The sequence below is a fragment of the Aulostomus chinensis genome, chromosome 2 (genome assembly GCF_037954235.1).
Source record: "Aulostomus chinensis isolate RoL2024-O1b breed Wild chromosome 2, RoL_Achi_v1.0, whole genome shotgun sequence".
NCBI classification, from domain to species: Eukaryota; Metazoa; Chordata; class Actinopteri; order Syngnathiformes; family Aulostomidae; genus Aulostomus; species Aulostomus chinensis.
In genome coordinates, this window is record NC_141321.1 from 16,139,247 (window position 1) to 16,152,506 (window position 13,260).

Genomic DNA, 13,260 nt, shown 5'->3' on the forward strand with positions numbered 1-13,260 from the left:
ACTGTGGGAGGAAGCTGGAGTACCAGAGAGAACCCACACAGGTACAGGGAGAACATGGAGACTCACACAGAAAGATCCTGTGCTGGAGCCAGGACTCGAACCTGGAACCCTCTTGGTGTGAGGCGACAGTGCTGACCACTGCACCACTGTGCCGCCCCTAGATAAATGCATAATAAAGACAAATTTGTCAGTACATTATATAAATATAAAGCAGGAAATGCTCACCACAATATTCCAGCCACAATATTTGCTATAACAGTACACCAAACCAGGTACCACTGTCTAATAGCACATCCTTTAAAAATGACTTAAGATATAATTTATTAATAAACTTGGATTAAGCTGTTGATAAGAACTCCCTGACTGAACAATTATGAAATGTATCTATGTTTTTATGTTTCACAATAAGGCTGTTATAAATGTTGGTAATATTGTTAACGCTCAGATTTTTCTCAAGGTCTATTGTTGTGATGCATCATGCCTCAAATGTTAGCTTTGTTAATATACAGGAGTTGTTGAATGGATGTGCACTTTGAGGAGAGCTTCATTTGTTATGATTTTTTATTGAACAGCCAGTGGAATGCTGAAGATATTTGAATTTACTAAATTAAAAGGCTGCAGTAATTTTTCTTGACTTAAATCACTGGTTGAGAGGCTGTGATTTGGTGTTGAATGATCTGACTTACTTTTTAATATTGATAATTGCATATTTTTAGTGAGTGGATAGCAAGGAGGTGGCGGGGGGGGTGGACTTTGTAAGTGTTCGAATTGTCATTGAATGCAACCCTGCCACTTTTCACCCAGGATGCACCTGTCCAACCGAACTGTCTGAGAAAGCCATTTTGTTGTGCTAGCCTGCTAGCTAGGTAAAGAAAGCCACCAATAACATGGGTCGGTTGCACCAGAGCTAACTATGTTGGGTCTACGATTTACTTTATTGTTGCTAGATTTAGAACTCATTAATATTTTTGTAATTAGTCAACAGTGGCATGGATTGGCATCAAAGAAAAATTGTTTCGAGGGGAAGCTAAAGTGAGCTGCAGTCTCAGGAACACTGCTAGCTAGCTGTCTGTTTACTTAGCTGACGGTAGTTATGTTATTTGTTTGAGTAACGCTAAGGCAACATTAGTCAGGGCTTGCGTGTAAATGTATTTTAAATACACAGTAGCAGTTGTGCTGACAACCAAAGACATCAGGTTCAACACAAAGGCGGTGTTACGGACAGTAACGTCAAATAGGCGCTGGAATAATCCAACATTAACTTAGCAAAAACACTTGACCCATCCACTTGAACCTTGGAGCGACTAGCCATAGCGCTAATCTGATAATGGCAGAGGACACCAGACAGGACAAGAGAGCCGGCTTCTCCGCTTTAACGGAGAACAACACCAACGGGATGGCCAGGACCTCCACTGTGACCTCGGGCAAAACTGGCGCTTCAAGGAAACTAGTGATAAAGAATTTCAAAGGTATCCTCAATGCGTTTTCTCTCAGCAGCATCAGCTAATGAGTGTTATGTCTTTACAAGACACAAACTGTCTGACCGATTATCCTTGATTATATGTGTTGTTTAAAAAAAAAAAAGGTTTCTCTTGCCAAGTCATTGTCATGTGTTCCCATCTCCAAGTTTGTATTGATGAAATCGGTCCTCAGCGAAAGTCAACAATTTACTGTTCATTGTCATGAGCTCCTTATTTGTGCTTATATTTCCAAGCTCATGTGTGCTATTACTTAACTTCTAAGACAGTGAGTATTTGGTTTTCCTTTATTTATTGAGCATAGTATTCCAATAATTAAAGAAAATAGAAACATTCCCTTGTTTCTAGAACTGGATCCCATTGGCCTCAAATACACTCATATTCCATGTTTTTGCCAAGTTAAGTTAAAACATGCATTATTTAGAATAAAGTAATTTTTTGCCACTTATAAAACAAATGAATAATGAAGTGAAAATGATCAAACAGATTTCTAGAGTAATTGATTTCTTTGCCTCAAGCCATGATAAAACTGTTTATTTACTTACGTTGCTTCAGGTTCAAATTGTGTGGTGCAGCATTTGCTGCTTCCTGTGTAATAATGGTTATGATCATTAACAATGAATGTCACATGAACATATATTTCTCCAATTTACAAATTATGCAGTTGTGACATTGGTCACTCTATTTGTATTGAATCATTACAGAAATAGAGAAAGATTAGGTGTGCAGAGTTTTCCAAAAAAAATTTTTTTCATAGAAATTGCACGTAGACACTGAAGGGAGCTGAATAAAGTCTGAACAATTGAACTGGACTGTAGCCTTTCATGCCTGATGAACACACATGATAAAATGTTGTGTGGAGATGATCATGTTAAAAGTAACATTGTCTGTGTTTTTTGTTTGTTCTGAGTTGTTGTTTTGTTTGTTACAGACAGGCCAAAACTAGCAGAGAACTATACTGAGGACACATGGCTGAAGCTGCGAGACGCGGTGGCTGCCATCCAGAACAGCACCTCCATCAAGTACAATCTAGAAGAGCTCTATCAGGTTGTTTTGTTTTTGGGGTTTTTTTTGCAGAAAGGTTGTACTAATGTTCTTTTGTTTACGCCCTTGTCTAATGTTATATTTTGATGACATCATTATCTCAATGCAGTGCATCAACTAAAATCCCCTTCTTACAAGATAACAGGCCTGGTAATACCAAAACACCTAATCTTGTCATGTATAACATCTTTTTACAAAACAGTTTGACACGGCATGTGTTCATGTAGGATAATGTGGCGTTTTTAACATTTATTCTTTCAGTCCATTGTGGGGAAATTAAACATTGTAAAGGTATACTTTTGAATCAGGTTCTGTCTAATTGGATATATATTTAGTGTTTTAAAGATACATGGTTTTATTTTACTGTCCCCTGATACTAAACAATAACTGAAACTATGTTAAATTAACGCACACAAGGACATTTATGTTACTTTATGATTATAGTAGCCCTGATGTTGCCTCAGTTGTTTTTGTTTAAGTGGATGTGTTGAATAATCTGTTGTTCTGGTCTCTGGTCATCTCTCCCTTTTGAAGGCAGTGGAAAACCTGTGTTCCTATAAAGTCTCCCCCACGCTGTACAAGCAGCTCCGGCAGGTCTGTGAAGACCATGTTCAGGCCCAGATCCACCAGTTCAGAGAATATCCTTTTGTATACTAAAACAAGGAAGGTATGGGATGTGTTGAACCCGTTGGAATAGCGTGACTTGATGATTAAGTTTGTTTATGTAATGAACACGATGCATTTCAAGAGAGAGACACTTGCTGGACAGTTTGTGTTTCACCTCATAAGGCTGTCTTAGCCAGCACTAAAATAGTGGTTGGATGTCAACCAAACACCAGTTGGCCCGCTGTTAAATGCAGCGATGTAGTCTAGGTCTGTTCAGGATTCTGTTGGTCTTTTTTTAAATCACAAACCTATTATTTCAGGTTTGCCAGAGTCACTTTAGTCAGTGTTGACAGCATTAGACTAGACTTTCCTCTGGCACAGCTAAATGATGTTGCACTCTTTTCTCACAAGGGGTCAATATCTTGCAATGCTGACATTTGTACTGCATTTTCACATGGGAAGTGGCTGTCCCTGTCAGTTATGTCACACACTCTATGATAACACTGCAGCTTCAAAAATAACCCAGCGTCACTAATCAACATATTTTTATAAAACTCTTCAGGGGACTTTGAATGGATTCAGGCATATTAGATGATCAGTACAGTTGACTATCAACGCTACTAGATTGAAACCTAATCATGAAGCCACTGAGTTCAAGCTAATCATATTTGCTGACGAGCCACAGGAGGTTTGTGGCTGCTTTTTCTCCCAAACCTTGATGAAATTGACTTGAGTGGGAAGAAGATTTTTCCTTAATGTGAAGCTCACAGAGTCTCTGGACAACCTTTCCTTCCTGAAGAGGATGAATCGCTGCTGGCAGGATCACTGCAGGCAAACAGTAAGGGTGGATTTTTTTTCATATGTACATTCTTTTCAGCTTATTGAAACTGTCAGTAAAAAATCTATATCCTATCTTCAGACATGTTGTTTTTCTTTTGTGTAGATAATGATCCGAAGTATCTTTCTCTTCTTGGATCGTACATATGTGCTGCAGAGCTCTCTACTCCCATCCATATGGTAAAATCAAAGTTTGCACTCTGTTTGTTGAGGTGTGTTTAGGGAGGCTGAAGATCTTGATCCATTTCAGGGACACTGGCTTGGAACTGTTCCGTGCCCACATTGTGAGTGACAGTGCTGTACAGAAGCGAACAGTAGACGGCATTCTGGAGCAGATAGAGCTTGAGCGGAATGGCGAAACTGTCGACCGCAGTTTGCTGAGAAGCCTGCTGGGAATGCTGTCAGACCTGCAGGTATCTGATTGTCTGTCTACCAGAGTTTTCCAGTAGATGGACTGAATGTATCTGATTTTACCGTCTGATTATGTGGCATTTTTCAAGGTTTATAAAGAATCATTCGAGGAGAGATTTTTGACAGAGACCAATCGGCTGTACGCAGCAGAAGGGCAGCGGCTGATGCAGGAGAGAGACGTGAGTGAGACGGAGCACTGATGGACCTGTGATTTTCTAGCACGTTCTCATCTGATCACCATTATTCATGAGCAACCTGATGATGATCAATGACTAAAGCTCTGTATGTGTGTGCCTATCGTTATCAGGTGCCTGAGTACCTGCACCATGTTGCTCGCCGTTTGGAGGAGGAGAATGATCGTATCCTGAGCTACCTCGACCAGAGCACTCAGTAATACTCTCCAGCCATTTATATTTCATCACGTTATTTTAACATATGACTCAAAGACTTTTTTTTTTAAACATAGTCAAATGAGTAATATCTCTGTAATCAATCACATCCTTGGAAAAATAATCAAAGTATTTACTATAATAGAGCTGTCATTTTATTTCTGTTAGCATGGTCTTTTTATAAAACTGGGCTGTGTATACATCAGGAAAATGCAAATAATTTTTAAATAACCATAGAAACTGTGTTGTGGTGTTCGTTTTTTTTCCCTTTCTTTTAAAAAGTACCAAAAAAAAACCAAAACCTAAAACCACCAGAATGCACTGGTCTCTCCCAGTTGGTTGTAACATTGCTGTTAGTAACAAAACACTGTTGCTGTAGCACTTACAGTAATCTATGCTTCGATGTCCATTTCATCCCAATGGCTTTGCTTGTCAAACACGCTGACTGGCCAGTATTTGATGTATCTGATCCAACTCTCCGTTATGCGGGACATTTGAAATATAAAAAGCAATCAAAGTCAATGAAACAGGCAAAAGTCCAACTGACAGTTTGTGTTTTTTGAATACAAATTAACAAGAAGATCTTTGACAGCCACATGGAGGCAAGCTGAGCATTGGTGTTTTGCATCCACGAGCTACTTTGTAATGTACAGAGCTGAAGTCTCTCATCCCACTCATACCAGCAGTTAAGACAGGGAGTCTTAATGACCAAAAAAAATCCCAGACAGAATGTTGTATTTACATGTACTTATTTTATTGAGTGATGTGTAAACTGCTAAATGGACTTTACTTTTATTATAATACAGAAACAAGTACAGTGCCAGCCAGCTGTGTGCTTGCATTTACAACATGGGACTTCATTTTGAAGATGTCTCCTCATAGGTCTCAAGCTTTGGGTTTTGAAAAAGTTCTCTTCTCATATCAGAATTTGAACGTTGTTAGTTCCAACACCAAGTCCACAACCACACCACAACCTTTATTCAACCCTTTTTCTAAAGCTTTTCATTTAGTTGCAATCCATCAATGCCTGAGCCATATTTGTTTGTAATGTGTTACAAGTCCAGGAGGGGAGATCTCATGCTTCTTTGTAAAAGGACATTTTAATGCGACATGTTACTGCACTGGTTTACTCCCAAAGATTTCTGGCCAACTGTCAAGCATTTGTCCCAGAATTCCTGTGGGTCTGCCTCTACTTGTCCACTCCATACATCGCCTGTATGATATTTATACTGTAGTCAGGTTAAATCATAGCTACAGTTTGGATATGAGACACATTTTAAAACCAGGTTTAACAGGACAACTGGAGTGTTGAAAGTACTACGTGTATGTATGATAAATTTACAGCACGTTTTTGTCGATCCTTCTTTCTCACGATGGCGTTCTCTCACAGGAAACCATTGATCAGCTGTATTGAGAAACAACTTTTAGAAGAACACATGACGGCAATACTACAAAAGGGTAAGTGTGTGTGTTTCTGATCAGGAATGACCATTTCATTATATTCCACCACATTCCACCATCAAAGTATATCATGTACTGTTTTTGTTTGTTTGTGTTCAGAATCTTAAACAGGTTTATTTATTTTGCTACTTGCTGAAAATGTTTCAAATTCCATCACTGTTATCCATCCTCATTTTGCAGCTGTTTCTTTGCAGATGTAGTACATTTTACTGTTAAAATATCTTCCTCCCCATGTATTTGCTGTATTCTGTGGTAGGTCTGAGCGTTCTGTTGGATGAGAATCGTGTGACAGAGCTGGCCCTCCTTTACCAACTGTTCAGCAAGGTGATGGGAGGACTTACCACGCTGCTGCAGTTCTGGAGGGACTACATCAAGGTAATACATGTACCACATCAAACATTCAGTATGAAACAGTCCTTTGAACTCAATGCTCTGAATTTCCTGGTTGTAGTCCTACGGTGGAGAGATCGTATGCTCACCAGAGAAAGACAAGGACATGGTGCAAGACCTGCTGGACTTTAAGGACAAGATGGACAACGTGGTTCAGAGCTGCTTTGTACGCAACGAAGGATTCATCAATGCCATGAAGGAGGCCTTTGAGACATTTATCAACAAGAGGCCCAACAAACCTGCTGAACTTATCGGTGAGTCAGGCAACTTTCTACCAGTCTGCAGGTTTTTAAAGCAATTTTTTACCCTTGAATCATTTTTCCACAGCACATTTTACAGTTGTTTTCATTAGATCCAGCATGGGATTACAGCTTGCTTGGTTGTTGCCTCCTATTCAGCTAAATATGTGGATTCTAAGTTAAGAGCTGGGAACAAAGAAGCTACAGAGGAGGAGTTGGAGAGAATCCTGGACAAGATCATGATAATCTTCCGCTTCATACACGGTTAGTTAAACTGCTTTTAAACAAAGACCCAACCCATTTCTTTGTGCTTTGACACATTTGAGATGTCAAAACAGCAATGTTGCCCTCACTAGCTTAGTTTTTTGCTACTGATAAACAGTTGAGCTGGAGACGAGTGAGGGATGTATCTGATCAAAGCATAGACTGGTTGCCATGGTAGCAACTTGTACCTAAACATAACGAAATAGGTTGCTTTTACATCTGTTGTGTTCAAGATGGGACCATTATCTACAAAACTAATACTATGTATTCAAGACGGCTAGAAATGAGCAACTGAGACTAAGTCTTGTCGCTTTTCCATAGGAAAAAAGAAATTAGTTGATTAGTAGTTGACTGATTGAAATCAGAAATGACCCACATGAAAGGCAAAGGCCTTTAGATTCTGCTTATTATACCAAAGTAAAATCGTGTGTCATTCATTGAGTTTTATCATTTAATTAAGACAGAAAGGTCCGATTTTGCTTGGACAAAAGTCTTTTCGCATACGGTTGAAATTACACCTTATTTTGAATACATAAACATGCTACAACAACATCAGATCAGAAAGTCACGGTCCCTTGGGAAAAAACATCAACATCGAGTACGACTACCATGAGCTTGGAGGACCGCATCCATACATCATGGCAACAACTCAAATCACTTCTTGATGAAGTCATCTGGAATGGCAAAGACAGCAGGCTTGCCAGACTCCCAGAGTTCATCAAGATTCTTCGGTTACATTTTCCAGTCTCCTCCCTCATCTTCCCCCAGACATGCTCAGTAAGGTTCATCATTATTTTTAGGATGCAGTTCAAAGTATGATTCATCAGAAAAATCAACCGTCTGCCACCTTTCAACTGTCCATCTTTTCTGCAAGCTGTGGGCCTTGGCAAATGTGACACGTTTTATTGTTGTCCTCTGTTTAATGCTGGTTTGCGAGCGCTAATTCGGCCATGGAGACCGCTGCGTGTGAGAATTCGACAAACAGTTCTTGTAGACACGGGGCTTTGTGGTGGCCTGTTCTCATGTATCTCTGCTGCAGTTGAAAAAGGGGCTGGCCAACAAACGGTCCTCTTGAACAGCTGTCTTATGGGGTCTGCCTGACTTGGACTTGTCGTGAACCTCACCAGTTTCTTCAATCTTGCTTTTTTTTTAATCCTTTCCACTTTTTGGATACACTGAAGATGTCTGCCACCTCAGCAGCAGACTTGGTCTTCAGGCTCTTGATGATCAGCACCTCTGATCTGCGGTTGAATCTTTGGCGTGTTGTCAGAGGTCAGACTGCACTTCACGTGAAGGTCTGGTGTGCTGAGGTTCTTTTCATACACAGCTGGGAATGTGTTAATTACAGTATTTGTCACAGGTGGAGCTCTAATCTGTGATTGGTTGAAACATTTAAAGACACAGCAAGACTTTTATCCTTGCAAAAACAGATGTTATGGCCTTTTCCTAGCTGTGAACATCAGGACACTTTTTGACTGTTTCATTTTGCACCCAGTAAAGGGCTTTCGCATTAATAACTGGGTGCAAAATAAAACAGTCAAAATGTATCCTGATGGTTCACAGCTTGGTTAATAATGGTTATTAATGTGAAAGCCCTTTACATTAAAATGGACAATTTATTGTAATGATTGACTGATAAGAAATAAAGTTAAACGGCATTTTAAATTACTTTGTCCGCATGCGACAAGACTTCTGTCTATGACTGTAGAGCTTTTGTAACTGGTGGGATCATAATATTAGAGAAGTTAAGATAAACTTTTATTTGTCCCTCAGTGGGGAAATTGGCAATATACTGAATAAAAACTGAAGTTGTGCGCTGGGTCTGAGGCGTAAGTCACATGATTAGGCTACTGTGTAGAGAGCTAATGATGAGCTAATAAAGTTTAACAATAGTTTTACTGAAATCAATAAAATGCAGGAAAGTGAGACCAGAGGAGGATGGAATGATGATATGTCACGTCATGCTACGAACCAGTGACAAGCTGTCGACACGTGGTTACGTTTTCAGAGAGGTGCAGGTCAGGATACCTCGGCTATGTACTTTATGGTATCAATAACTGAAACAAGCATTGATTATTCAGACTTTCACCCAGTCAATGGTCTATATGTGTGCAAGCAAAGAAGAGTTATTGGTTTTTTTTGGTTAATCGGTAGTGCTTATTATTGACTCCTGCTGCACTTGTTGATTGTATTTTTTTTTTATTTCCCGCTTTAGGAAAAGATGTGTTTGAAGCTTTTTATAAGAAGGACTTGGCGAAACGCCTGCTGGTTGGCAAGAGTGCTTCTGTTGATGCTGAGAAGTCCATGCTCTCCAAGCTCAAACATGGTGAATCTCCAGTCGTCCGATATCACAGTGCTTCAATTGAACAGTTGTTATTTATTAAAATCCTAGATTAACTCATAGATGGACAATTTCTAGAAAAAAATAAGATTGGTAGGCTGAATGTCAGTTTCAAGATGTGTATAATTTTGAATTAACATATCCTTTTTGTAACAGTATTATCAAGTATCATATTCTGATATTTTGTCTACATTTAAGACAATGAAATAGTTTGATTACACTGAACTGCCCATTGGAGATTTGAAGTGTGCTCCTGGAGCTCCATCACAGCTCATTCTTAGAGCCTACAAGTGTGTTGGTGGTGATATTTGTGGCACTGATTTCCTCCAGAATGTGGAGCAGCTTTTACTAGCAAGCTTGAGGGGATGTTCAAGGACATGGAACTATCCAAAGACATTATGATCCAGTTCAAACAGGTACATGTGGTCATGTGAAAATATGTGTAATTTGAAAATGTACTGTATTTAATGCAAAATTGTAAAAGTTATTATATGTCTGCTCAGTACATGCAGAACCAGAGCGAGCCCAGCAACATAGAACTTACCGTCAACATCCTCACGATGGGCTACTGGCCCTCATACACTCCCATGGATGTCCACCTGCCTACAGAGGTTAGTGTTTCTGTTAGTCTCTGAGCAGCAAATGAATGTTGAAGGAGCGGCGCCAAATAACGCTGCTTTTCAGCCGTCGTTTTTGTTGGTTACCGTCAGGCTTTTGACCTTCCACTGGTTATGACTGCTGTCTCATCTTAGTGATGATTTTTCTTTTCTTCTTCTCTTTTGGAAGATGGTAAAACTCCAGGAAGTGTTCAAGGTGTTCTACCTAGGGAAGCACAGTGGGAGGAAGCTGCAGTGTCAGCCCACACTTGGCCACGCTGTCCTAAAGGCAGAGTTCAAAGAGGTCAGTAGAGAAATCATTGTGTCTTTTATTCCGAAGTACTCCTGCAGACCACACCTGAGTTGCATTTACCTTCCCACCTTCCGTCTCTTCTTGCAGGGAAAGAAAGAGCTGCAGGTGTCTCTGTTCCAGACATTGGTGCTGCTGATGTTCAATGAGGGAGAGGAGTTCAGCATGGAGGAGATCCGCACAGCCACAGGCATAGGTTAGTTCGGCTGCTTTACATATGGGCTTTGTTCCGTTGACTTGGGCTCAGACAAACTCTGGACAATAAGTAATTTCAATCAGTATGTTTTCAAGGTTAAGAGTGTCCTTGAACTCAAATACAGTGCAGAATTGTTTCATCATAATATGGTGTTTCATCTACAATCATTTGTTGTGAACCACAAAACTTTTATTTGGAAAATACATCACATTTGATTTGTCTCTTGGCATTCATGTTAGCAGTAAAAGTTCATATGACTGTCAGTTGAATAAATAGTACAAATTGAGTCACCATATATTGAAGTGTTTGGTGAGGTGGGGCAGTGGGCGGGTCAGGGGAGTGTCATATGCTTCCTTGTCTATTACAGAGGAGGGCGAGCTCAGGCGTACGTTGCAGTCCCTGGCCTGTGGAAAAGCACGTGTCCTCAACAAGAACCCGCGGGGCAAAGACGTGGAGGATGGAGACCGTTTCAACTTCAACAATGATTTTAAACACAAATTGTTCCGCATCAAGATCAACCAGATCCAAATGAAAGAAACGGTACAAGCTCCTTTCCTGTTTTTTTTCCCTTTCCTAAACCACAGGGTCCTTTGCCATTAAAACACATTTCCCTTGTAGGTGGAGGAGCAGGTGAGCACCACAGAGCGTGTGTTTCAGGACAGGCAGTATCAGATCGATGCAGCTGTGGTTCGCATCATGAAGATGAGGAAGACCCTCAGCCACAACCTACTGGTATCAGAACTCTACAACCAGCTGAAGTTCCCTGTCAAGGTGACTCATCTGAAGTTTTCCATTCCATGTTTCCTCTTGTGAACACGCTCATGAAGCACACCAGCATCTGACCTGCTCTTCTCTCCACAGCCGGGAGATCTGAAGAAGCGCATCGAGTCACTCATAGACAGAGACTACATGGAGCGTGACAAGGAGACTCCTAACCAGTACCACTATGTTGCCTGAGGGCGGAGCCTCTTTCACTACCATGCTTTCCTCACAGCAAGCGTGTGGCTGCCCCCCCCCCCCCCCCCCCCCAAAAGCAGCATGATAGACCTTCAGCCACCCAACTCTCCTCCGGTGCCCATCTTTTCCTCCATTCATGAACCTGGAAGCAGCGCCCAGGTCCCTCAGAGCTCCAGAGAGGCGAGAGGCTGCTTCACGTCCCACTGAGATGCAGTGGGAGCGCCGCTGCTCCAAGGTGGTGCTGGAGGAGCAATCCGGTTTGTTCATGTGACTTACAAAATCTGCTAATGCAAAACTCAACTGAAAATAAGCACTTTCCTCTCTTTTTTTCACCCCCTTCTGACTGGGGGGTTGTTTTTTGTTTGTTTTTCTCCACCACGTTGCTCTAAAATCACATTTTGTACTATAATTGGTTTGTGTTGAATTGAGTTTTGAGTTTTTTGTATTATTGTTTTCTTCAACGTCTCCTTGTGAATTAACTGCAGAGTGATTGGCAGGTTGCAGAAACAAATGATATGGCGAACAGGAGGCAGAGGACTTGAGAAGGGCCAGAGATGTGTTTGTGTCAGAGGGAGCAAAAAGACATGTCGGCAAACCACTTGGGAATTTCTATGGGTATCATATGTTAAAACAAAATGTCCAAATGTCTAATATCATGTGCTGAACTTTTTGTAGATCAGATTGTACTCTATTTAAGAGTGAGAAAATTAAATCTGAATAAATGAATATTTAATGATTCAATGAGTGATTTTTAGACAGCAAATTGTTGCAAATTGCAAATTGTTGTCGGCAACAAATCCTCAGTCTATCAGCAGGGTAGAAGAAAAGCCACAGAATTTAAAAATGACAATAATAATTTTGAAAAATAAATGAAGCCGGACAATTACGAAAGTCACGGACTTTAACTTCATAAGTACCATAATATTGGTATGTATGAGGTTCAGAACATCTCTTTTAGTGAATATATGTTTTGAATAATATACAGTGGTACATTTAGACATGATTTTAATCTTATCTGTATACCAATGTTTCAGAGAATGCATGTCCATTCAATTTTTCATCAGGCAGTGAAAAATCATGGAAAATCTGGTAAAAATGTGTATGAACCCTGTATGAAACAGCTAAAGGGTGGAGAAATAACAGTGTTTAAGGCAACCCTAACAAGAAAAATGTCTCTATGCTGCAGTTACAAAACTGGATATGTTTTATGTCCAACTTGGAACATAATGACACTTCAACATACAGGATTTTACTGAATTACTGGGGGAGGAAATGAGAATGAAAGCTTGTCTGCTGATGCTTTCACAATCTCAGAAGGAATTCACAGCTTTTACAAGATTGTGAAATTCATTTACAATAAATGTGTCATGAGATTTTTTTGCCGGCCATTATGGTCTCAATTTGAAACAAGGAAATGGGAGGGAGTGATGTGAGGAGAATGTAGCGGGATCTTGGTAAGTCTTGGACACAAGTATGAAGGCAGCCTCTGCGTTCCTTCTAGGGTTTTGCACACCCTCGTGAACTAATGAAAGTATCAGCTGACTACCTGCATCACAAGCACTTTGCAACCCTCATACCACTGTGTGTGTGTGTGTGTGTGTGTGAATATTCATGCCCTCCCATGAAGTAAAATAGTATGCTGTGGTCGTTCACATTTTACCACTTATACTGATCTCTGACTTTGAAGTGAGTGGATGTTATTACACATTGTGCAGTGTACCCTTTGTCACCACTGCTTAGT

General features: G+C 40.3%; 1 protein-coding gene across 2 annotated transcripts; it reads left to right on the forward strand.

The window, feature by feature from the left end:
• The first annotated feature begins 814 nt into the window (after window positions 1-814).
• On the forward strand, window positions 815-12,855 carry cul4a (cullin 4A). 2 transcript variants are annotated; one of them, XM_086180931.1, is made up of 20 exons: window positions 815-1,469; window positions 2,410-2,525; window positions 3,057-3,160; window positions 3,897-3,966; window positions 4,072-4,145; window positions 4,216-4,378; window positions 4,466-4,555; window positions 4,684-4,766; window positions 6,156-6,223; window positions 6,483-6,601; window positions 6,678-6,870; window positions 7,015-7,119; window positions 9,335-9,445; window positions 9,791-9,876; window positions 9,964-10,071; window positions 10,247-10,360; window positions 10,457-10,562; window positions 10,930-11,102; window positions 11,181-11,333; window positions 11,424-12,853. In XM_086180931.1, exons 1-20 carry the CDS (start codon window positions 1,328-1,330, stop codon window positions 11,517-11,519), a joined length of 2,274 nt encoding a protein of 757 aa, XP_086037057.1. In that variant the 5' UTR covers window positions 815-1,327; the 3' UTR covers window positions 11,520-12,853. The 2 variants fall into 2 exon arrangements, with proteins under 2 accessions (XP_086037057.1, XP_086037066.1); XM_086180940.1 differs by lacking the exon at window positions 4,072-4,145 and having other exon boundaries at window positions 4,178-4,378; window positions 11,424-12,855.
• Window positions 12,856-13,260: the final 405 nt, after the last annotated feature.

Coding starts and splice junctions, on each gene's coding strand:
- cul4a (XM_086180931.1), top strand. CDS start 1,328: ATGGCAGAGGACACCAGACAGGACAAGAGAGCCGGCTTCTCCGCTTTA. Junction 4,146..4,215: donor TCTCTACTCCCATCCATATG/GTAAAATCAAAG, acceptor GATCCATTTCAG/GGACACTGGCTTGGAACTGT. Junction 9,877..9,963: donor TTATGATCCAGTTCAAACAG/GTACATGTGGTC, acceptor ATGTCTGCTCAG/TACATGCAGAACCAGAGCGA.